Source organism: Equus quagga, chromosome 19 (genome assembly GCF_021613505.1).
Source record: "Equus quagga isolate Etosha38 chromosome 19, UCLA_HA_Equagga_1.0, whole genome shotgun sequence".
Classification (NCBI taxonomy): domain Eukaryota; kingdom Metazoa; phylum Chordata; class Mammalia; order Perissodactyla; family Equidae; genus Equus; species Equus quagga.
Window position 1 is genome coordinate 15443636 of NC_060285.1, and position 25475 is coordinate 15469110.

The 25475-nt window shown below is 43.1% G+C and overlaps 1 protein-coding gene across 1 annotated transcript in view; it reads left to right on the top strand.

The window, feature by feature from the left end:
* Positions 1 to 11075: 11075 nt before the first annotated feature.
* The window catches only part of BPIFC (BPI fold containing family C), a 42023-nt gene continuing 27623 nt past the window's right edge, over positions 11076 to 25475 (top strand). The window contains exons 1-4 of the mRNA XM_046646484.1: positions 11076 to 11094; positions 12188 to 12282; positions 19328 to 19451; positions 21623 to 21743. Of these exons, the coding sequence (XP_046502440.1) occupies positions 19328 to 19451; positions 21623 to 21743 (245 nt within the window). The 5' untranslated portion in view covers positions 11076 to 11094; positions 12188 to 12282. The remainder of the gene's footprint in view (positions 11095 to 12187; positions 12283 to 19327; positions 19452 to 21622; positions 21744 to 25475) is intronic.

The window sequence follows — 25475 nt, forward strand, 5'->3', positions numbered from 1 at the left end:
CGCGCAACGGCGCCGCCTGGGAGCGGGAGGGGCGCAGTGCGCAGGCGCCCAGGGGCCGCGGGACTGGTCTCCCGTCTCCAGCCGCCGTGGCAGTGCCGGCTCCCTCCAGGTGTGCCTGGAGCACGTAAGCGCCGGAAGGGATGCTGCAGACAGTAGGGCTTGCCGCTCCGCGAGGCGCAGATGTGCCTGGCTCTTACCCCGTTTCCTCCGTGACTCTAGGTTGAGCCCGGGCTCTGGTGGTTTCCTTCTATTACAGTAGCAAAATGGTACAACAGCTTGTAGTCCGTGATTTCTGTCGGAGAGTGTATGTCACCTGTTGCTGCATAACAAGCACCTCATAGCATCACAGCTTAAAACAAACTGATTGTGGGGCCAGCCCCGTGGCCAAGTGGTTAAGTTCGCGCACTCCGCTTTGGTGGCCCAGGGTTCGGATCCTGGGCACGGACGTGGCACCACTCACTAGGCCCTGTTGAGGCGGCGTCCCACATGCCACAACTAGAAGGACCCACAACTAAAATATACAACTATGTACTGGGGGGATTTGGGGAGAAAAAAGCAGAGAGTAAAAAAAAGATCGGCAACAGTTGTTAACTCAGGTGCCAATCTTTAAAAGAAAAAAACATTGATTGTTCCACAGGTTCTACAGGTCAGGAATTTGGGCATGACTTGACTGAGTGGTTCTGTCTTGGTCTCTCACGAGACAATAGTCAAGACCTAGGCCAAGGCTGCCGTTATCTGAAGTCTTGACTCAGGCTGGAGCATCTGCTTCCTAGAGGGCACGCTCACGTGACTGTTGGCTGAAGGCCTCAGTTTTTCACTGCATGACCTCCCCATAGGATCCCTCGAGTGTCCCCATAATATGGCATCTGGCTTCCCTCAGAGCGAGTAATCTCAGAGAGACCAAGGCAGAAGCCACAATGTCTTCTATAATCTAGCCTCAGAAGTCACATACCATCACTTCTGTCATATTCTATTGATCAAAAATCAACCCAAGTGCACCAATACCAATAGACAGAGATCATTGGAGGCCATCTGGGAGGCTGGCTACCATGGAGGGTCTGACAATAATGATGGTGATGACTTAGATGCGGAAGAGAGCATCATCAAGCTTCATCCTTGGATGCTAGCCATTGTCCAAATCGTTATAAAAAGGTATATAAAGTTTCTTCCAATAGGTGGCAGTACTTGTCCACATCCTGACTTTCATTCAGTACATAAACGTGCTGATCACCTACTTTGTGCCAGATAATATCCTAGGTGCTGAGAACCCAAAGACTGAAAAGATGTGTTCCTAACCCTGCAGAGCTTATAGTTGAGTGAATCAACTCTTGTCGTAGAACGTAAAATGTGTCTTGTTTGCGACAGAGATAAGAGCAGTCCTGGGGATTGGGGTACATACAGAAGAGTTGCTGTGCCAATAGAGTTCTTTCGTGGCAAGCAATATGGGATTGAAGAAGGGTGGCAGGACCAGGGTGGCTCATGGTGGCCAGAGCGAAGGATAGAGTGGGCACATCTCAGATAAAGAAGAGCCTTGGTCTAAGCAAAGGATTGGGGACACATTCTAGGTAAGCTTCCAGGAATGAAGCTCGGAACTACACTGAAGAACTGGCCTGATGAGGAAACTACCATGACTGGGATTGCTGCTGCCACCCCACCCCACCCTGGAGAAAACTGCTGTCACCGCTGCCAGAAACCACTGGGGAATGGCTGCCACCTTCAAATGCCACATGATTTTGCAGCCTCTTCCACCAAGAAAATGCCAAGCTTCCAAAAGAGCCTTTTTCCTCACCTTTCTCACTTCTAAATCAAAGGCTCATGGGGAATGATCTGATTGAGGGAGACCCATGCCTGAGTCCTGGCTGCAAATATGACTGGAATTTGGGGTCCAAACTCCTTCCTTAGGGAGGCAAGACTTATAATATTGGAATTTCCCCAAAAATAGGCAGCTGCTCAGAAGATGATAGGAAGCCATGAGTCTGACAGGTGTATACCACAAGGGGCATGGGTCAGATCTGAAGTGTAAATCTCTCACTGGTAGAGTGTGGGGGATGTCTTAGATCAGGGTTTCTCAACCTTGGCACTATTGAATTTGGGGCCTCTTAAGTCTTTGTTGTGGAGGACTATCCTGTACCTTGTAGGATGTTTAGCAGCATCCCTGGTCTCTGTCCACAAAATGCCAGTGGGACTCCCCTCCCCCATTTATGAGAACCAAAGATGCCACTAAGCTTTTCCAAATATCTCCTAGGATGCAAAATTGCTTTGAGAACTGATGGATTAGAGACCAGCTCAGGAGGCTCTTTTGGTAACTGAGAGAAGAAAGGAATTAGTGGAATGATAGTGAGAATGAAGACAATGGAATGGGCAGGGACAATGTTACAGAAGTAAAAATAATAGAACTTGGAAAATGATTGTGTTTCAAGGCTGCATTAGTTAGGATATAGCTTCCGCTGCTCTAAGAGAGATCTGAAGTAACAGTGACCTAAACAAGATATAAGTTTATTTCTCTCTGAAATGGTATTTGCAGAGAAAGCAGTGCAAGGCTAATATGGTGGCCGTCTTTGGATACCATCTACCACAGTCCACGTCTTAGCCTCTTAGTCCTATGTAAACCTGGATAAGTTACTATCTATAAAGATGAAAACAGTGACAAGAATATATCAGACAGGTATTTTGTAAAGATTCAGTGAGATAATACCTTTTGTTCTGTTTTTTGTTTTAAAGCACTAAGTTTGTGGTAATTTGTTACAGCAACAATAAAAAACTAATCTACCTGGGATCCTTGTCTCAATTCTTTGCCCAATAGAGTGTAACCACTGGGATGGCAGAAGTAGTCCAACCACAGGAGTGCAGGAGGGTCCTGGAAGAGAACCAGAGCATTCTCAAGGACTGCCAAGAATTAAAGTGAGGATCCGCCAAAACTTCAAAGGTCTGTGAGAATATTATGTATCCCTTCTCTCAACTATCTCCCTCCTTGAGAATTTTTTTTCTTTTTTTCAGGATGTCACCTTAATGTCAGCAAGAAACAGGCACTGCAACTTTTCAACAGTTTGGCAATTTAAATTGCTTTTCTCTTAATGGGCCATTTCATAGCATACAACAAAGGGATGGTGTCACTCTACTGTGGGACTCCATTCATTGGCTCTCTTGGGGCTTTTCTTAATAAGCTTTTCGTTTTAGAACAGTTTTAGATTTATGGAATTATTATGAAGAGGGATCCATATACTGCATTTCTGTTTTCCCTATTAGTAACAGATTAGTAAGGTATATTTCTCACACTTAATGAACCAATATTGATACATTTTTATTAAGTAAAGCCCGTACTTTATTCAGATTGCCTCAGTTTTTTCCTAATGTTCTTTTTCTTTTCCAGGATCCCATCCAGGACACCACGTTACACTCACGTCTCCTTAGACTGCTCTTGGTTGTGACAGTTCCTTAGACTTTCCTTGCTTCTTTATGACCTAGACAGTTTGAGGATTACTGGTCAGGTATTTTGTAGAATGTCCCTCCATTGGGATTTTCTCGTGATTAGACGGAAGTGATGTGCTCACGGGAGGAGGTCCACTGAGGTAAAGCCCCGTTCCCATCACATCACATCCTATCAGCAGTACCTACTATCAATATGACTTCTCGCTGTTGGTGTGAACCTGATCACTCGGCTTCTCCACCGTGAAATTCTTCTCTTTTTTTCTCCTTTTCACACTACGTACACTTTGGAAGAAAATCACTATGTGTAGCCCAGACTTAAGGAGTGGAAGTTACACTGCACCTCTTAAAGGTGGAGTATTTACATAAATTCTTTTAATATTTTCTGTTCAGGAGATTTGTCTATTTTCTATTTATTCAATCATTTGTATCAGTATGGATATATCTATTTTATACTTTGGCTTATAATCCAATACTACTTCATTTTGTTTAATTTGCTCCTGTTCTTCCAGCTGTGGCCGTTGGGAGATCTTTCAGTCGTTTCCTGTATCCATTTGACATCATTGTGGATTTTTGTCCCTTTGTTCCCTTTTGTTCTGTCTTTGAGCACTTTCTTACTTTATGGCCCTACAAGATGCTCCAGGATCACTTTGTCTATACCATGTCCCAACCCTGGAATCAGCCATTTTTCCAAGGAGCCTTGTTTCTTTTTAGTGGAGAATGGTTTTAGAAATCAAGATCTGGGGGCTAGGTATGCTCACTGCTACTGGGGTGTTGTTGCTTCCAGGCCTTCTCATCTGACAGAGTGAGGAGATGTCTGTGTGCGTATACTATTTCTATATGTAACCATCTGTATCTGTGTTAAGCTAAGCATGAATCCATTCTGATGTTTCCAACTCTAATTCATTACCACATGGATCATTCTGGCCTCTTCCCTCACTTATCTGTAACCTTCCAATCCAACTGTGACAAACCTGGCTGCCACCATCCACCGTCCATTTATTTACCTAGTTGTTTAATTCCGGTGTACATGTATAGTGGTTTCAGAATTCTTAACCCATAACCCTGCGGGAAACAACATTATCAACTAGAGTATAGCGCTTAAACAAGTTCCTGTTGCCTTTAGTCTTACAAATTCTAGTCATTTCCAAAGTTATACAGGTCAGCACCTTATTCCCCCATCCCCTTCAGCAAGGTTGTTTCATATATTTGTAATACATTGAGATTATTTTGTCACATTCTGCATTCCATCCTGGATCCCCCAATCTCCTAAGTGATTTTTTTAAATTTACATACATCAAGGTTTGCTCTTTGAGCTGTAAAGTTCTGTGGTTTTTGACAAATGCTTAATGTCTTATTTCAACATTATAGCATTGTACAGAATAGTTTCACCAACCTGAAAAATCCCGTGCGTCACCCTCCTCCACAACCAGTCCCCAACCCCTGGCAATCACTGATCTCTCTACCAGCTCTTTAGTTTTGCCTTTTCCAGAATGTCATATAATTGGAATCATACACTGTGTAGCATTTTCTGGCTTCATGACTAGCTTGTTTCACTTAGCAATATCCATTTAAGATTAATCCAGGTCTTTTTGTGGCCTCATAGCTCATTTCTTTTTAATGCTGAATTACATTCCACTGTATGGCTGTACCACAGTTTATTCACCTCTTGAAGGACATCTTGGTTGCTTCTAGTTTGGGGCAATTGTGAATAAAGCTGCTATAATGTTTGTGCAGATTTTTATGTGGACATAAGTTTTCAAATCAGTTCTATAAACACCTAGGAACTCTATTCCTGGGTCATATGGTAAGACTAGGTTTAGTTTTATAAGAAACTGCCAAACCGTTTCCCAAAGAGGCTGTACCATTCCATGTTCCCATCAATAATGGATGAGAGTTCCTCTTGCTCTGCATCCTCACCCTCAGTTTGTATTGTCAGGTTTTTTTTTTTTTTTAATTTTAGCCATTCTAATAGGTGTGTCGTTGTATCTCATTGTTTGTATTTGAATTCCTAATGACAGTGCTGCACATCTTTTCTTATGCTTATTTACCATCTGTCTGTTCAGATCTTTTGCTCACTTTTTAATTGTGCTATTTTCTTATTGCTGAGTTTCCTTTAGTTTTCTGGGTAAAAATAAAATTTCTGTGCATGACAAAAACCCTTCATAATCTAGTGGGAAATCACTTTCTTCAGTCTGCCCAGTGACGCCTACAGACTACTCACACTGCGCTATTCCAAAATCCTCTCCCCCTCCCCATTACATCCTTTCCCCCCAGCTGGTTTGTGTGCCTCTGTGCTTTTGCACATGCTGATCCTTCCACCTGAAATAGCTTTCCTTCCCTTCTTCCAGGCAGAGTGTGTTGCTCCTTCCTTTTGCTCCAAGAGCACTTGGAACAACTTTTCAGTGTTATCCATCATCTCACAGTGCGATTATTTGTACACCAGGCTTTCTCCAGTCCTAGGTTATGAGTTTCTCAAGGGGAAAGGCAGGTCTTACCCATCTTCAACACCCCTCAACCCCCACTTCCAATGTGAAGGCTGGTTAAGCAAGATTTAAGATGATATGAATATATTCATGCTTGTCTCTGAGTTCTTAATATATCTGTTTGGAAAAGTAAGACCCTCGTTCTGTCTCTACCAGAGAAAGTCTCTGACAGAGGAAGTTGGGTTGACCTTTGTTGGGGTGTTTTCTTACAATTCCAATTCATTTTCCTGAATCTTGAACTTGAAACTACATACCAATAGTTCTCATATGTTAACGTGTCTCAGAATCACCTGGAGGGCGTTTTAAAACACAAGTTGCTGAGTTCCGACTCCAGAGTTTCTAATTTAGCCGGTCTGGAGGGGGACTTGAGAATTTACACTTCTGATGATCTCCAGGTGACGCTGCTGTGAAACCACTCTTTGAGAACTTCTGGTCTATACCATGTGGTCTTGCTCTAGTTGTTTTGGGTATTTTTTTTTAACACCTTTTAAAAGACTTTGAGTGTCTGTGCTTGGTGAGAAATGGAAATGAGCCTTAAAAAATGCTATGAGTTGAAATTAAAACCATGCAAGTTAGAAAAAGAATCTTCAGCAGTTGTTGAAATGCTTAAAACCCTATCTGCGGACCAAATGAAAGTTTCTGGAACCCATTGAGAGAAATAAATAAAAATATTATTCTTGGAAAGCAAACTAGAAAGAGGCCTACGGGAGACAGGGATGTAGTGGGGAGGGGGGGATGGTAAGGATTTTCTCAGTTTGATGTGTAAACCGGTATTGTTTGAATCTTTTACCAAGAGAATGTATTCACATATTTATTGGGTAATTAAGAAAAATATTCCTAGGAATATTCGAATCTGCTCCTGAAGAAGAACGCCATTTTCTACTGTAAGGGCTGGATAGGATGCTTTACTATACCTACTTTATTTATGTGGTTCTCGACTGAGGCCTGCTAAGGGACATTTGGCATAGATTGGAGACGTTTTTGTCACAAGTGGGGCAGAAAAGAGTGGTGCTACTAATATCTAGTAGGTAGAGGCCAGGAATGCTGTTAAACATCCTACAATGCACAGGACAGCCCCCACATCAAAGAACTACGTAGCCCAAAATGTCAGGAGCACCAATGTGGAGAAATCCTTGTCTGTTTGAATTGGGTTCACACCAGTGATTCCCAGACGTTCCAGGGTTGTGTCACATGATCTTGTTTGCTCGGTTCCACAATATGTCTCATGTCTTATAAAAAGTTATATGTATGTACATTTAAAATTTAGCGTGAATTTAAATTCATTTTTAACTTTAATTCCCTTTTAGATAACTCATAATATGTGGAGGTAAGTGGGTTTGTATATTTTTGAAAACCAAGAGGCAGTCATTGCCATAAACCATTCCCGCATTTGACTGGTGGATGCAGCCATGGTCTGAGTCAGTCACTACACAGAAACGTCATCACACAGACCTCAGGAGAGTGTGGCCTGGGACGGAGTGGGAGGGGCGGGGGAGCTGCTGCCAGGTGATAGGATGATTCTGCCAGACCTCTCCCAGCCCTTGCCGAGTAACTGTAGGGTCACTTATCTCTCTCAAGAGCCACACAAACTCCAGGCAGCTTCCTCTGGTGGGGATTTCAAACACACACATATATCTGTGTTACACAGATTCAATTAGCAGCTTGGAAAACCAGATGGGTTGCCTAGCAACAGCATCCTTCTCTCTCCTCACCTTCTGCATCCCCTGGGCTGTGGGTTGCCCTTTAGTGACCTTCCTAAAAAGACAGCTTAGCATAGTGGTCAAGAGGATGGACTCCTGGAAGCAGAACACCTGGGTCCTGAATCCTGGCTCCATGACTTACTGGCTCTGACCCCTAAGCTTAGGCAATCACTTCCCCTCTTAGTTCCCTCATCTATAAAATGGAGATGGTATTAGTACCTCATACCGTCTTGGTGTGGATTTAATGAGTTAATATATGGATAGCACCCAAAGCATAACAAACATTTCAATATTTGTTAGCTCTTATTTCTCTCTACCTCTTATATCTGTCTCAGGGTTTCCTTTTCACCAGATTTCACAAACACAAAATGCTGGAGGGAGATAAGGAATCAGAGCTCAAAGTGTGTTTTGCCGTAAAACTGCCTTATCTGGCTCATCCCCCCATATACACATGATCCCTGTCCCCTCCTGCTTTTGTTTCCCACAAAGAATAACATAATTTGTCTTCCAAGTTCCAAAAGAAGTCTGGATTCAGATAGCTTCTTTCTGTATGGGAATAGCCCAGACACTCTAGAAACTAAGAACTGGGGTCTCAGTTCCTTCCCACTGTATCTGGACATCTTTCTTTAATGAACAATTATTCTACCTAGTTAATTACAATTTTTCTTTTTGGAGTTTTAATTAAAGGTGCCCCTTGATCTGCAGAGACTAATACACTGTCAGTCATTAGTAAGTGAAACAATTAATCTTGCATTCTAGATTGCCATCGTGGGTAGGCTGGATTAGCAGGTGTTCCCAGCAAATCTTGAGTTAAATCTGGAAAACTAAAATAAATAGTGAAACTGGATATGGTGCTGCTGGCTTTTGTCATTGTTGTTGTTAATGACGAATTTGGCAAATTTGCCCTAAAATGTTTCCCTGAACAGAAAGGAAGCCCAATGAGCTGATTTCTAAGGCCCCTTCCAAATGAGATAAAACAGACTAGCCACACTCTCTTCTTAGATCTTTGTTTCCTAAACTCCAATTATTTGAGCCCCTTTTTCCAAAGTTTTTCCACATCCCACATGAGCTGTACTATTATTTACTTTTTTTCCCGTAAATCAACCTACTTCTTAAAATGTTTATAAATTTATTTAAAAGGGGAAGCTATATTAAGAGAAAATTTTGTATTAATTTCCAAGTAGAAGGTAACTGTAAAAAAATAAATGCCATGAAAGCTAAATTTTGTATACTTCTTAAAAATAAACGTTATTTGAAATAGCTTGTAAATTATTAATTTGAAATAAAAACAAAGGAAATACAATAGCGCATCTAATTTTCGACGGTATGGAAAACTTAATATGTGCTAACTCATTTATTTTAATTTTCATAATGACTCATCAAAGTAAATGTGGTCTCTGCTTTTACAGATGATGGCTCTGAAACCTCGAGGAGGGAGTAAATTTCCCAAGGTCCCAGAGTTGGGGTGGGCAGAGCAGGGCCAGCGAGACCTGCTCAAGGACTGCTCCAGGAGGCAAGAGCCCTCCAGGACTGCAGGACAGGTCCCCACGTTTCACATTCTCTGTCCTCATCATTCATCCATGCCAGCCCCCCTGAGAACTCTGCCCAGACCCTGGGCCAACAGTCCTGGAATACGCAGCAATGGCTCTGGGGTTTTCAACAAGATATGATTAGACTTTCAGGTCTCTTGTGACAAAAAGAAAAATTAGTTGTTTGCATCAGGAAAGATACTGTTGTTTTACAGTTTCAGCTTCCTTCTAAATCTAGCAGGTCCTAAGCAGCTGGCTAATGGATGTGAGATGCAAATGAAAGACTGTGCAAGATCTGAATCTTTCTGACAAGAGAAAAGAATTGGGGCCAGGAATGAAGGTGGGGAGCAGGGGAGGAGGAAGAGCTGAGAAGCTGCTCTGGGAAGAAGAGATAAGAGGAAAGCTAGGACCTGACACAGACAGAGAGAGAGAGAGGGAGGAAACTGATGCTGCCGTCTAGGGAAAACCCTGAGGAAAAGACAGACATACTTAGAGGTACTTTGTAAATTTTTCCCGTGTCGTGTGTGATGTTATTCATCTTCTTCTGTGTCTAGTCCTGTATTTTATTCCTAATACTCTAAAAATAATCACAATGTGACTTCAAGTGTTTACCTGTGTAGCATCTGAAATTGTTCCGCATCCCTCCAGTAGCCCATGCACCATGGGAAACAGCCTCAGAGGATCTCATCCACTTCCGTGGCTTTAATTCCGCCTCTAGGATAACGATTTGGAAATTTGTGTTTCCTAGCCAACCTCTCCCCAAACTCCACCACCCACCGGATATCACCATTTGGACGTCTAATACCATCATTTTTGCCAGCATTTGCTGGCAAATACAGTCATGTTGCATTTTTACAACATTCCAGACTCACTGGCCCACCTTTGCTGGCCCATTCCATCCAATGCTTTGCCTGCCTGGCTTCTAATGCTTTGATCTCTGTTCAGATATCACCTCCTCAGAGAAGCCTTCCTGGATCATCCTAACAAAGTAAGCACACCACCCCCAGTTACAATCACCCAACCGATTACAAGTCCACCCCACCAAATTCAGTCCCTTTTTTCCTTCACAGCACGTCTCATAGTCCTTACATTTTTGTTTCTTTTGTTGTCTGCTTGTTTATTTTATATCTCCAGCTGCTAGAACATAAGCTCCATGTGGACAGGGATTCTGTCTCTTTTGCTGAAGAGGACTTGCACATGGTAGGTACCTAATAAATATTTGTTGATTTAATGAATGGATTCCTCTATGATGACTGACAATAAATGATTCTGTGAGGAGAGTGTCTGCAGGCTGATATCACCATTGATATGGCCAAATCCTAATGAATATGATTTCCCAGCACTTTACACGGTTATTTTGTTTTTTTGGGGTTTTTTGTTTTTTGGGGTTTTTTAGTGAGGAAGGTTGGCCTGAGCTAACATGTGTTGCCATGCTCCTCTTTTTGTTTGAGGAAGGTTGTCCCTGAGCTAACATCTGTGCCCCTCTTCCTCTATTTTGTATATGGGACACCGCCACAGCGTGGCTTGATGAACAGTGTGTAGGTCCGTGTCTGGGATCTGAACCTGCAAACCCCAGGCCACTGAAACAGAGCATGCAAACCTAACCACTACACCACTGGGCCGGCCCCCACTTTACAGTTTTAAGAGCATATTCTTGTACATTATTGCTATGGCCTGATTGTTTGTGTCCCCTCACAATTCATATGCTGAAATCCTAACCCCTAAAGGTGATGGTATTAGTAGGTGGGACCTTTGGGAGATACTTAAGTCATGAGGGTGGAACCCTCATGAATGGGATTAGTGCCCTATAAAAGAAGCTCCAGAGAGATCCCTTGCTCTTTCCATCATGTAAGGACACAGCCGGAAGGCACTGGCTATAAACCAGGAAGAGGGTCCTAACCCAAATGTGACCATGCTGGCACCTTGATCTTGGACTTCCCAGCCTCCAGGACTGTGAGTGATACATTTCTGTTGTTTATAAGCTATGCGGCTTAGCTTATAAGCTTAGCTTAGCTGAGACTCACCTGTGATATTTTATTATAGCAGCACAAACAGACTAAGATAATTATCAACATTTTTCTTTCACCAGAACCTATCAGGGTAGAGACTATTTTTAACCCCATTTTACCCCTAAGGAAACAAGTTAAACAGGTACATGTATCTCAAGCTACACTGGCTGAGAACACTGAGAAGCTATCAGAAGTGCGGACGATGCCAAGTGCACAAGCCTGGTTCTCTTACTAGGGCGACCAGTCTTCCTAGTTTTCCCAGGACTGCCTGGTGTTTAGTACTGAAAACCCTGCATCCTGGGAAAACCAGGATGGTTGTTCACCCTATCTTACCCAGAAAATTGTAAATAAGACATAAGACACCTCGTGCAATCAGATCCCTGGCCATCTAAAATGCAATGACTAAAACATGGGCATGGGAGCGGGGATGGGGGTCAGAATCTAAAGATGTCAAGTTACGTAATAGTTGACGAACCCACCCAACTCACATCAAAGGAATGCCGGGTCAGGAAGCGACTGATAACCTGAAAATGAGCAAACGCTTAGAGATGCTATCTGTGGTCCTACCCTGAAAGAGAAAGATGGTAACTAGGTCAGCCTGCTTATCAAGCCTCGTGCTTTCAGACTGAATTGGATCCACCAAAAGTCCGAAAGGTATTCTGGGCAGTAGTAGAGCCATCCACTGCAGGCACCCTGACTAGTAGAAGCCAGCTGATTATCTCAGAAAGGAAAATTCTTCCTCTCCCAATTCAATGCAATTTGACACCTTTTTCAACACGTGGGAATTCTTGACTGAATCTTTCTGGTAAAGTAGCCATAACCATTTCACAAGTGTGTCAGTGTGTGTGTGTGTGTATCTATGTTGCAAGGAGGTAATTATTGCATAGGTGGCATTGTCTGCTCATCTAGGTACAGACTGTAGTGTTCATTCATGCCATTGGGTAATTGAAGTGAAGCAATTATGTCCCACCTTTTGAAAGAGGCATAAAAAAAATCCACCTCTAGATGATTCAGACTTAATTATCTTGTCCTTACAGCAGCTGAGTTCACAGCTCAAGTGGAGAACACATCGACTTCAAAGTCGGAGGGAATAGAAGGTGCTCCCCAGCTGCGGACGCTTCCTCTGCTTGAGGTAAGAATCATGAACAAATGTCAAGTCTCTGCCGGTGCTGGATCTCCCAAGGGGAATTACCGTCCCGCTGGACACCTTGAACATCAGCTGTCGCATATCCTGAGTTGTTATTATCTGGGTTTTGTTTGTTTGGTTGTTTTTTAAGTCATGCTCACTCAGGCTTTTTAGGCAAGAGGTTTAGCGAAGACTGTGAACAACTCTAAGAAAAACGAGAGAGTTAGTTTGGACTATATGTTGAGTTTTGCATCATTCAGCAATATTAAGAGGGTCACTCGATAGTCTGGACCTGTTTTTGCTTCCCCTTCTGTAGGGAACCCAGCACAGTGGCAGAAAATGCTCACTTGTCTCTCAACCAGGGTGGTTAGGACTAAGGAGCTGCTGTGGTCTCTATTCTTTGGAGCCCCATCCTAAACCATTTCAGTGACCTAGATCCTGCCAGAGCAAATGACCCTCCCACTTGCCTGAACTGTTTAGGTTGTCTTTGTTAAGCGTGAAGTTTTGGGAGGAAAGACTTGGCGTGAATTTTCAAGGTCCTTGTCATTAGAGATCTTGCTATAAAATCAGATGTGTGAGCTGAATCCCTTGAAATATTCTTCTAATTCTGCCCATATATGCCTGTTGATTTTGACTCCACATACACTTGTCTTAACCATTATGTTGGCATATTCTTATACTCTAGGCTTCTCTTAGCCTGTTGAACTTAATTTTTCAACCTTTGCCTCTGTTTTGAAGGCTACATTTCATTCACTCCTCACCCCTTTAATCAATTCTTCCAGAGTCTGTCAATGTTCTCCTCCATGAGTAGTAATGATGAGTAGATCTGTGAATCTCAGGAATTAAATTGTGCTAGAGTTTTCCCGTTTCTGGTCGCCAGAATGACTCAGGCAAGGGCCATTTAATTTCGAAGTGTTATTCTGTCCGTATATTGGTAGAGAAATGTAATGACTTCTGAGGCTTTGAATCTTGGAAAGAAGCCATTCCTCAGATGTGACAAAATAGGTAACTTGCTGGCAGGGTTTTTAAATCTTCTTGGATCCCTTTTTTTAACAGGCAACTCACCCTGCCCTTACTTGTCAGCCAAATTACTTAACCTTTTAGGAGTCATCTTGCTTGACAAGATTTCTTTCCTCCTCTGCCCATAAATTATCATCCTAACCAAACAATTCAACTTAGAGTGACATACAATCCATCCCTTTATAGCCCAGTGATTTCATTCACTCATAAAATTTCTAGAGGAAAAATATGTTTTTCTATGTGCAATTTTGAGTTCCTGGACTTCCATCAAAGTAGAGAGCACTTCAGAAACTTCCTTTAACCAAGAAGGGAACACGGGTTTTTGCTGCTAGAAGGGAATTTGAAACTCCAGGGGCCGGCTCCATGGCCGAGTGGTTAAGTTCGCACGCTCCGCTGCGGTGGCCCAAGGTTCGGATCCTGGGCGCGGACGTGGCACCGCTCGTCAGGCCACGTTGAGGCGGCGTCCCACATCCCACAACTAGAAGGACCTGCAACTAAGATAAACAACGGGGTGGGGGGGGGGGGGGGGGGGGGGGGAAGGGTTGGGGAGATAAAGCAGGAGAAAAAAAAAAAAAAAACTCCATTTGTGCCCAAGACAATACAAAGGGATTTGCACCTTGATGCTTGAGAAATTCCAGATGCTTCATGAATTTCTCCACATAGAACATGGCATGAAGCAACTGCTGTCTGAAATTCCCAGATGAAAATGAAAAATCTAGAACTTATCAAGTCATTAAAGGGAAAAAATTCATGAGCACTGGAATTAAGAGCCGGAAGGACAAGGTTTGATTCCCAGGTCCCTGACTTACAATGTGATCTTGGACAGGTCATTCACACGCTAAGCCTCTGTCCACATGTCTGAAACAGGGGTATGATAAGAGTAACATCTACCTCGAAGAATTCTTGTGAGTTTTGTAAATGGTAAATAAATACACATTTATTATTTTAGAATCTGGTAAGCCAGTCAGTTTGTCAGTTAGCAAGTACTTATTAAGGTCCTACTATGTGCCAGGCAGAGATATAATTTTTACCTTAATTTGCAGACAGTCTAATGGGTATAGACTTTTTGGTGGAACATTCTTTCACATTGCTTTCCACTGCTATGAAAATGTTTTCCTCTTTTTAAAAAATCCGTCTTATGGCTCTCTTGGTGTGACACATCCATTTACAATTCTTTGCCTACAGTGATATTCGTGTGACTAGACATCTAATTTGTTAAATTTAGTTAAATGTTAAAATACTTTTATTAAAATGTGGAAATACTTCTATACCATTGGTAAGTAGCCATTAACCTGAGCCCCAGGAGTGTTCCCCTCACTCCTGTGGTCCCATCCGTCCCTGCCTCTCTCCCTCTCCTGGACCCCTTGACAACTCCCAGGACAAGTAAAGGATCAAGAAAGTCCTAGAAGCGATGGCAACTGCACCTTGCTCCTGCTTCCATTCTAACCATGTATAAGATGTTGTTCATATCCCTCTGAGCATGGACGACGTCACATCTGCTTGTCCCTCTCCTCACATTTCCTGCCACCCTCAGATCACTCATTCCTTGGCCAGAGACCCTCCTCTCCTACCTGAGTCCCTTCCCCTCAGCTCTCGCTCTCATCCCTCTGTTTCCCTTATTGTCGTCTGCACCCTGATCATCCTCAAGCCACCCCCCCCCAGCCCTGCCCCCAGTACTGCCCCCAGGTTCTTTTGTAGATTGTCCTCTATAACCCAAACCCACTCCACAGGGGTGAAGCATCACAGTGGATGCATAAGGCCGTAGCAGGGTAAAAATGTTGAACTATCTCAGAATCTAATGGTAAATACTCACTACCCTGAGTCCCCTCCCTCCTACCCCGTGACCACTCCTCCAAGACTTCCCCTGTCTGCCCCACGATCCAGTACCTGATCTCCTGGACCCTGCTCCAGGACTGTGGTTAACATTTGTTCTGATGGCTGCATACACTCTGCTAGTCTATAAATGCTTTGTTAATCATCTCTGCAAAGAACTATAATATAATCTCAAGTGAAGTAAGGGCTATTTCTTCATTTATTAATTCACCAATTCATTCTACCAACATTTATCAATCATGCACTGTATCTGAGACACTAAGCCAGGCTCAGGACCTCCAAACTAGATGAGGTCTCTGCCCTCACAGTGTGTACATTCTGGTAGGGGAGACAGACAATAAGCAAGAAAATAAACATACATGCATGAACAAATATATATTTTGACCAAGGGTTCAAAAGGAAATGAGATTAGCTTAGAAAAATCAGAAATGGCTTCAGAAAGAAGGCTATGTTTAAAATGGACCTTAAGGATGTGCAAGGTCTCTACAGGCCTAGGTGAAGGGAACAGCATAAGCAAAGGCATCAGCCAGGAAACACAGCATGTGTTTATGGACCAGGAATTCAGTTTGTCTGGACAGCGGGGTACAGAGGGGCTCCTGGGAAATCAGGTGAGAAACATAAGTGGGTTGACCAAGCCAGCCTCTACTCAGACCTGAAGGTGGACTTATACACTACAGAACAGGCAGGTCAAGACCCCAATTCTCAACCTCACGGCCCTCCAGTAAAATACCCACCTGACCATTCAGTAATCTGAGCACAAGTCCACCGTACGAGTTGGGCAGTTTGCGTACTACTCAACGTGCCAGCCCAACCGGGGAGTGAGGCAGCCCCTGTTCTGTCCACCAAGCTGGATATGCTGTTGTGGGGTTTTCCTAAAACACTTTCCACTGACCCCACTTTGTGCCAGAAGGCAGGTATATCTCCAGAGAGCAGCTTTTTCCATTTCACACAAAAGCCCAAAATAGAGGGGCAACAGACCTGCTTGGACACTCCCTTGCCTGGTCACACTGCTCTGTTCCTTTCAAGTAAATTCTCTGCAATACCCCTTTGTCTACATCATCCCATTCCCACCTCTATGGCTTCTCCCCTAAGCCCACATGACCCCCTTTATCAAACCTCTCACTTAATCAACCTCTCACTTATCTTGGCCAAGTACACACACACACACATACACACACACACACATTCACACTTCTTCTTACAATGACCTTTTTTTTCATCAGACTACTCCTGAATCCCAGCTCCTCTTTGAATCCTTCCCTGCCCCACCTGGCCTGGCCCCTTCCCCTGTCTAAATGCATGGCTGCCACAACTTCGTCTTCCTTGACCACCCCCACAAATGCTTCTCTGATTTGTTTCATGTTTTTGTTTTAACTCGGTGGGTACCTGTCCCCTCTGGGTCTTTGCCATGTGTGAAGGCAGCAATGACAGCTCACCCAGATTGTAAACTCTCATAACTAGAAACAAGGCCCGTGAATGTATTACTCACTGGGGTGTCATTAAAAGAAACCCACATCACTGTTGCTGTTGGTACCTGTGCTTCATTCAACAAGAAAATGGGATGGCATTAATTCACTGAGTCCATTAATTCAACAAATACACACTGAACATTTACCATAAGCCAAGTACTGGCAATAAAACAGTCAAGAAGATGTGATCTCTCTCCTTGGAGAAGATGTTTATTTAATTAAGATTTTTTGTGTGTATTTACTATGTGCCAGGCATTGTGCTAGACTCTGGCGTTATAGAAGTAAGACACAATCCCCGTGATGAAGGGACAGACAAGTGAAGAAGACAACCACAATACAGGGTGCTGCATACTAAGATCAAGGACTGCCCTGAGTGCTGTGGGAACTCAGAAGGCATACCTGGCCCACCTCACAGTCTCAAGGAATAGACGTTCATTCAATCAGTCATTCAATATTTACCCATTGCCTACTATGTGCCAGATGCTGTTCAAGGTGCTGAAGTCCTTCCTCATGAAGTCTGAAAATTCCAGTAGGAGAGACAGACAATAAACGCATAAGTAACTATAGACTATGCTAGATGGTGATACGTGCTTTGGAGAAAAATAAAGTGGGGGGGGGGGTGCATAGAGAATACCAGGGTCATGGGTGAGGGTCCTTGTTATGTATAGAGTGGTTAGGAAACGCTTCACTGAGATAACACTTGAGATAGCTGAAGAAAGGGAAAGACCTAGCCATGTGGTTATCTGGAGGATGACTGCACTAGACAGAGGGAACAAGTGCGAAGAGCCTGGGATACTGGCTGCTTAGACTGTTCAGGAAAGATCAAGTGAGCCAGTAAGACTGGGGCCACGTGAGCCAGGCATTTGTGTTAAAGAAGGAAGTCAATGAGAAGGCAGAGGAGTGGAGCAGGGCCAGGCCTTACAGATGGTGAAAGGGCTCTGGCTTTCACATTGAGTAAGATGGGGAACCACTGTGGAGAGGTTGTGGAGAAAAAGGAACCCTCATACACTGCTGGTGGGAATGCAGACTGGTGCCTCCACTATGGAAAACAGTATGGAGATTCCTCAAAAAACTAAAAATAGAACTACCATACGATCCAGCCATCCCACTACTGGGTATTTATCCAAAGAGCCTGAAGTCAGCAATCCCAAAAGTCCTGTGCACCCCAATGTTTATTGCAGCACTGTTTACAATAGCCAAGACATGGAAGCAACCTAAGTGCCCATCAACAGACAAATGGATAAAGAAGATGTGGTACATATATACAATGGAATACTACTCAGCTGCAAAACAGAACAAAATCATTCCATTTGCAATAACATGGATGGACCTTGAGAGAATTATGTTAAGTGAGATAAGCCAGCGAGAGAAAGATAATCTGTGTATGACTCCACTCATCTGAGGAATTTAAAACTATGGACCAAGAACAGTTTAGTGGATACCAGGGGAAAGGTGGGGTGGGGGGTGGGCACAAAGGGTGAAGTGGTGCACCTACAACATGACTGACAAACATTAATGTGCAATTGAAATTTCACAAGATTGTAACCTATCAATAACTCAATAAAAAAAATATATTTAAAAAAAAAAAAAGATGGGGAACCACTGGAGGGCTTTAATGGGGAAGGAGGCAGGAGTGACAAGATCTGAGTTTCATTTTTAAAAGCCCACTCTGGCTGTGGTGTGGGGAGCAGCCAGAAGGGGGCAAGGGTGGAAGCAGGGACCAGTCAGGAGGCTATGCAAACATCCACGTGAAATGATTCCAGCTTGGTGTGGCGGTGGAGGTGGTGGCGGAAGCGGTGAGCCTGCCTGCAATCAGACAACAGTGTGTGTCAAATGATGCTCGAATGGATGCCTATGTGTTGTACAAAGTGTAGTGGAAGCATAGAGGAGGGGGGATGCGCCCAGTGCAAAATGACATGGTGAGGGAGACTATCGCCCAGGGGACAGTGGAGCTGGCCCTGGGAAATGCATTCACCAGACAGAAAGTGGATATGTGACCCAGAGGCAGAGAGAGGGGAGGGTGGGGGAAGAAGGAAGAGAGAGAGAGAGAGTGTGTACATGCATGTGTGTTTACACTGGAGGGGCTAAACAAAAACCCCTCAATCGTGAAAGAACCGGCAATTTGAAGAAGAGCAGATAGCTCAGCATGGCCAGCTCAGAGCACTACCACCTGACAGGAGAGGAGGGACAGGAGCCGGGAAGAAGTTTGGAGCCCACTGTGAAAGGCCCCGATTGCCACGCTAAGAGCATCCTATGGGCAAAGGAGAGTCATCAAGGGTCTTTAAGCATATGGGTGATTGCCTCACAGCCACTAAGGCTATCTTTCTAAACTACTGACTTGTTTATTCTAAAACTGTTGAGAATCCCCCACCCCCACTCTAGTATCCTTCCTGGGGCATATCCCAATCATTATGTTTACTCTAAGACTCTGGTATTGTATTGCATTGCATCGTACTGTAGTGTGTTATAATCATCTGTGTGTGTGTGTATCTGACTCACCCTCTAGTCTGTGGGAAGCAGAAGTCAGGGGCCACACATCGATCATCTCTCCATCATCAGCACCCAGAACATGTTCTGGTGTGTTCAATCGGTGATTACTGGATGGATGGATGGGTGGACGGATGGATGGATGGAGTAAGATCTGGAAGTGAGCAATAAAATGCTGAGTGGAATTGACCATTGAGAAAGTCAAGAATAATGAAGGAACCATAAATGTTGGTTAATTGCAGATGCATGAAAAGACTGTCCACGTCCTCTGGGGATGCTTCCTCCTGTGGAATCTCCACATCGCGTCCTCTCAGACCATTCACCCTGGAATCAAAGCGAGGGCTACTCAGCGGGCTCTGGACTATGGTGAGTCAGATGCTTTCAGAAGCCAGGCTGCAGGCCCCCTCGTTGGAGTCTGTACCTCAAACCCAGAAGTTCATATTGGGTTGTCTCGTGACTGAGACCAGCTTTACTGTGGAGTGATCCAGTTCTTTATGCAGAAGCTGCTAAGATGGCTGGGAAGAAAGTGTTGCCTAAAGAATAATCAACTTGATGCGAGGGATAGCCGAACACAGCCACAGGTTCTCACTCTCTCTCTGCCTCCCACAGGCATGCACAATGAGCATCTCAGGGTTCTAAAGAAGAAAGTGTTACAGGATAGAGCAAAGGAGATTTGAGAGTAAAAGTAGCAACTTAGAGCTTCAGAAAAGGCTTGATTTCAAAAGGCACTTAGATTCCCCTGAAATTGTGGGCAAAATTTACTATGAGTGATGATTGTGCGTTTTTCTTGAGAGAGGCTCCATAACGTTTCCTAGATGTGCAAAGGAGTCTGAGACACTGAAAGATTAACAACTCCTTTAGAGGTATTTACAAACACAAGGGAGAGAAAAATGTTGGCTTGAGACGGTCCTTGGGCTAAGTTGAGGTGGGGGCAGATTGTGTGGAGGAAAAGGACTGCAAAATCAAAGTGTATGGGCCTATTTTCCTCCTGTAAATGTTTTCCTAAGATGAGCTGAATGTAGGTTGATAGATCTCTCCCATTCCTCCTTAACTAAAGCAGTCAACCCAAGCACTGCTGTCTAACCAAGAAATACCTAAGTGTAACCAAGAAATGCCTCTCCTGCTATACCAAAAAGGAAATAAAGGAAGGGAGGGAGGGAGGAAGGAAGGAAGGAACAAACGAATGAATGAAGAAATGAAGGCAGGAACAAGGAGAGAGGAGGGAACGAAGGAAGAGGGGAGAATAAAGGACGGGAGGAGGGAAGGCAAGGAGGAAAGATTGGTCTTTGGGAAACTCCTTGTCCATCCCCCAGTACCTTGTCTGGCACAGGGGATCTAAAATTGATCCCTTCTGCACGCTTGTTATGTGAACCGTGATGTATGTAGAAATACATACAGGAAATGTATTTGTGTGTTTATCTATGTATATATATCTGTATGTGTTTGTGTCTTGTTACTGTATTGATGTGCTGATGTGCACAGAAATAAATATCAGAAATAGATATCTTGTACCAGTATTAAAGTTGTGAGAACAGTTTATTCCACCCTCAAGATCAGAGCAGTTAAAAGAGCAGATCTGAAGTCAGTCCGCATGGATGTGAATCTCAGTTTTGCCCCTTTCCTCCTTGCACAGCCTGGGGCAAGTGGGTTTTCTCATCTGGACAGTGGGACTGATGATTAACAGGGTGCCTACCTCTAATGTGATGTGAGGCTCAGATGAGATCGTCTGTGGAAATAGAGCATGGCATGGTGGAGGACAGGCTTTGAGGTCAGAACATTTCTTGAGTGTCCACCATGGCCAGCCTCTTCAAAATGTGCTTAAAGGGCCCCAGATTGGTTTAATGCCAACAATAACCCTACAACGAAGGTGTAGTCATTTTAGAGAGGAAGAATCTGAGTCTCAGGCGGCCTGAACTAAATTTCCCAAGTCACACACCAGTAAGGGGCCGAGGCAAGATATGCACTCAGGTCTGCTCTGCTGGATCTCAAAACCTGTGCTCTGTCCTCTGCATCCCATTCTTCCAAGCATTGGATAATGAAACTCACCAGCTGTGGGCTCTTGGGCAGGCTAGTGAGCCTGTCTGAGCTCAGCTGCCCCCTATGCAAAAAAAGGATAATGACACCTGTGTCCTTGGGTTGCTGTCAGGATCAAAGGAGAGAGTGTGCACAGTGTAGTCAGTCCTGGCATAGACAGGCATTTGATACAAACTAGCTATTATTATTTTCATCTCATCAATTATTTACGCCCCTGCATTTTTCCTTTCACACTGTCCTGGGATAACATTCTTTAGCCCTGGCCACATAATGAAAATCTCTCATACTGTTAGCTCTGGGGTCTTGGGCAATTCCATTAGCCTCCCAGAGGACCAGTGTTTTCATCTATAAAACAAGGACAATAATACTCACTTTGTAGGATTGCTGTTTTCTAAGTATCTAAGAGCATGTCTTACTGGATAAATTTCACTTGTATGTTTAATGATAGTACATCATTATCATCTTTGTCATTATCAATAAATACTTCTTTGGTTCCTTCACAGGTGTTCAAGCTGGGATGGAGATAATTGAGCAAATGGTCAAAGAAAGAAAAATCCCAGATTTAAAGGGTAATGAGTCTCTTGAATTTCTGAAGATTGATTATGTGAACTACAATTTTTCAAAGTAAGTAAAAGAGAAGAGAATTGTCAGCAGTGAAATTAATCTTTAAAATCTCAGGGTTGTGAATATGCCACCATGTGTTCTGGTGTAACACCAGCACCTTCAGAGAAGAGGTTAACAACCTCTCGTGAAAGGCTTCTCAGACAAATGACTCAAGAAATAGAATCATGAAGTTGATAAAGAGTGGAGCATTTGGGTCAGAACACGTGGGTCCACATCATATCTCTGCTGCACACCAGTTGTGTGCACCTGGCAAATCTGCTCGGTGTCTCAATGTCCTGGTCTCTTTCCTAAAGTGAGAAGTCCAATTCAACACAGATGTCAGCTGAGGCCGCCTTGCTCCTTGAATTCTAAATGAAATTCTTGTTCATTTCATTGCTGCACTCACCCCCATAAACCTAGATGCAGAATTCAACCACAGTCTCAAAAATAAATCTACTCTCGTCAAGTCTTGTCTTGTTTTAGAGAAGTTTAGTCAAGATTTCAGAGGTCGTAAGAATGGGTCACAGGGCACATGGCCTTCTGCCTTCTTGCTGTCTAGACTTTCTCTCCTTCTCTGGAACAACGAGAGTTTCTTCCCCTGGTCTCATGCATAGCAGTTCCACCCACTCCTGGGTACCAAAGAATCTTCCTTTAAGCTCTAAATGCTTTTCAAAGTAATTGCCTGACCAACGAACTTCTCTTCCTAAGAAGAATTCTGGTGGTAGCCATAATCTTTTCTTCCATGTTACAGTAATAAAACCAAAAGTCAAAATCAGTAAACAGTAAAAATCGGATAATGTAACAAATATGAAGATACTTTATAAAACTTAAACTGCTGTACAAGTATTAGTTGATAACCGTAATGATGGCATAAGGACATCATTGTCAGAACAATGGAATTGACACATTGATTCATATTCTTGTTTCACCCAGCCCGGAGTTTTGAGATTCCATGAATTAGGAATAAAGTTCAGTTGAATGTAGCAGAAAATTACAATGGCTTAGATGTAATAGGGGTTCATTTTTGTCTTACAAATAAGATTGTCTCACAAATAAGAAGCTCAAAGGAAACAGTGGAGGAATCCTATGGAAGCCGCACAGTTTCATCAGAATCTAGCCTTCTTATATTTTTCTGCTCCACCATCCTTAGCTCTGGCTTTTATCCTTAACGTTACCTCAAGGTCCAGTATGGCCACTGCAGCCCAGCCATCGAATCCAGATTTCAGGCTCTTGGAAGAAGGAAGAAGCAAGGATAAAGGGCTCTTATAAGCTGTGTTAGTTTCCTCTTCAATGAGGTTTTTTTCCTGAAGTTCCACTCTAATAATATTCTGCCTATACAATAATGGACAAGACTTAGTCTTATGGCCATATATATAAGCAAGGGAGACTGGGAAATTAGTTTTCCTACCTGACAACTTTGTCATCCCGAACAAATCCCAGAACGTTTAGGAAAGAAGAAGGGGAAATGGATGTTCAGACAGCAACTGGCAACCTCTGCCTTTGTTGCCTTTAAGATCCCCAGAGGGAATGTAGCAAGAGGATGTCTTTGTCCATCTTGCACACAGTCTTAAAGGTTAGCAGACAGTCAAGCTTTCGTGAGGAATTCTCTGTGATTTGCAATTTGCCCCAATGCTTTATCAATCCAGTGATAATCCCCTGCTACTCCAATTATTTGGAGTACTAATTTCCCTACTGTTAAGGATAACATTCTATAAAACCAAGAGGTTTTTGTGGAGGAAGAGGCCCAGTGGTCTAGGGAAAGTTCCTGACAGGCTCTGGTCTGTAATAAAGTCAGCTATTCAACAAGTATTTATTGAGCACCTACTATGTACTAGGGCTTTGTTCTAGGCATAGGGGATTTTGTAATGAACAACACAGATATGTCCCCTGCCCTTAATGTCTCGTGAAAGAGATGGACGTTAAATATATATTTACAAAATTAATTATTTAATTACAATGATGATAATGCCACAGCAGAAGAATCCAGGACGAATCATATCATATCAAGTGTAGGTAAAGATGAGGAGAAACAGGTGTTCTCATCCATTGCTAGCGAGGTCAGATAAACTGATACAATAATTTTATGTTTTTATTTTTACTTTTTTTGTGAGGAAGATTGGCCCTGAACTAACATCTGTGCCAATCTTCCTCTGTTTTGTGTGGGATGCTGCCACAGTGTGGCTTGACAAGTGGTTCTAGGTCCATGCCCAGGATCCGAACCTGAGATTCTCAGGCCGCCAAAGCAGAGTGCATGGAACTTAACCACTACGCCACAGGGCCGGCCCCCAATGGTACAATAATTTTAGACCCATGCTGTCCAAACAGTAGCCACTAGCCACGTGTGGCTATTGAGCACTTGAAATGTGACTTAATTTGTAATTTATTTAGTTTTAATTTAAAAACTGATACGTGATTCAGTTATTGAAAATCTTTTAAATGTGCTTGAAACAATTTGAGTAAGTTTACTTTTCTCTGTTGAAAACGTCAAATCTAAATATGGTCAAGTATTTCGGGTGCAAATGCAATGTCCAGACTGAGGTGTATCATGAATGTAAAATATGTACCATATTTTGAAGACTTTTTTTGGAAAAAGGAAAATAGAATATCTCATTAATAATTTTTATACTGATTACATGTTGAAATGATAATATTCTAGATATATTGAGTTAAAAAAAATTAATAAAAGTACTTTCACTTGTTTCTTTTCCTTTTTACTTATTTTTTTTTCCTGCTTTTTTTCCTCCCCAAATCCCCCCAGTATATAGTTGTATGTTTTTTAGTTGTGGGTCGCTCTAGTTGTGGCATGTGGGATGCCACCTCAGCGTGGCCTGACGAGTGGTGCCATGTCCGCGCCCAGGATCTGAACAGGCGAAATCCTGGGCCACTGAAGCGGAGCGTGCGAACTCAACCACTCAGCCACGGGGCCACCCCCACCTTTTTATTTTTTTTTTTAAAGATTGGCCCTGAGCTGACATCTGTTGCCAATCTTTTTTTTTTTCTTCTTCTCCCTAAAGACCCCTAGTACATAGCTGTATATTTTAGTCGTAGGTCCCTCCAGTTCTGCTATGTGGGATGCTGCCTCAGCATGGCCTGATGAGTGGTGCCATGTCCACGCCCAGGATCCAAACCAGCAAAACCCTGGGCCACCAAAGCAGAGCGCACGAACTTAACCACTCAGGCCAGCCCTCTTTTCCTTTCTTTTTTTTAATGTGGTTACTAGAAAATTTTAAATTACATATGTGGCTCACACAACATCATATGTCTAGTGGACAGTGCTATTTTATAGTTGATTTACAACGACCTTTTGTTTCTGCATGCCCTTTAACCCAACAATTCCACTTCTCAGCATCCTCCCTAGAGAAACACGTACATAAACACATATGAGGATGTTCGTTGTAGCGTTGTTTATAATCCAGAAATGCTGGAAACAACCCAGATGTCCACCAACAAACGGATGATTTTTTTAAAATGATACATTTACAGCTTGGAATATTCTACTGTAGTTACAAAGAATGGGTTAGACCTATATGTATCAAAATGAAACTATTTCCAAGATGTGTTAAAGGAATCTCTACCATCCTCTTCCCACAGTGGGACTCAGGATGTGTGACAAAGAATAGATGTGAAAGGATGCAAAATAAAGGAAAGAGCAAATAATCGTTTCTTCTCAGCTATCTCATTTATGTTTTAAATTTTTTCTAATCTTATTTTATAAGAATGCCTCTCTTTTGTGCAATGACCATATACGGATGA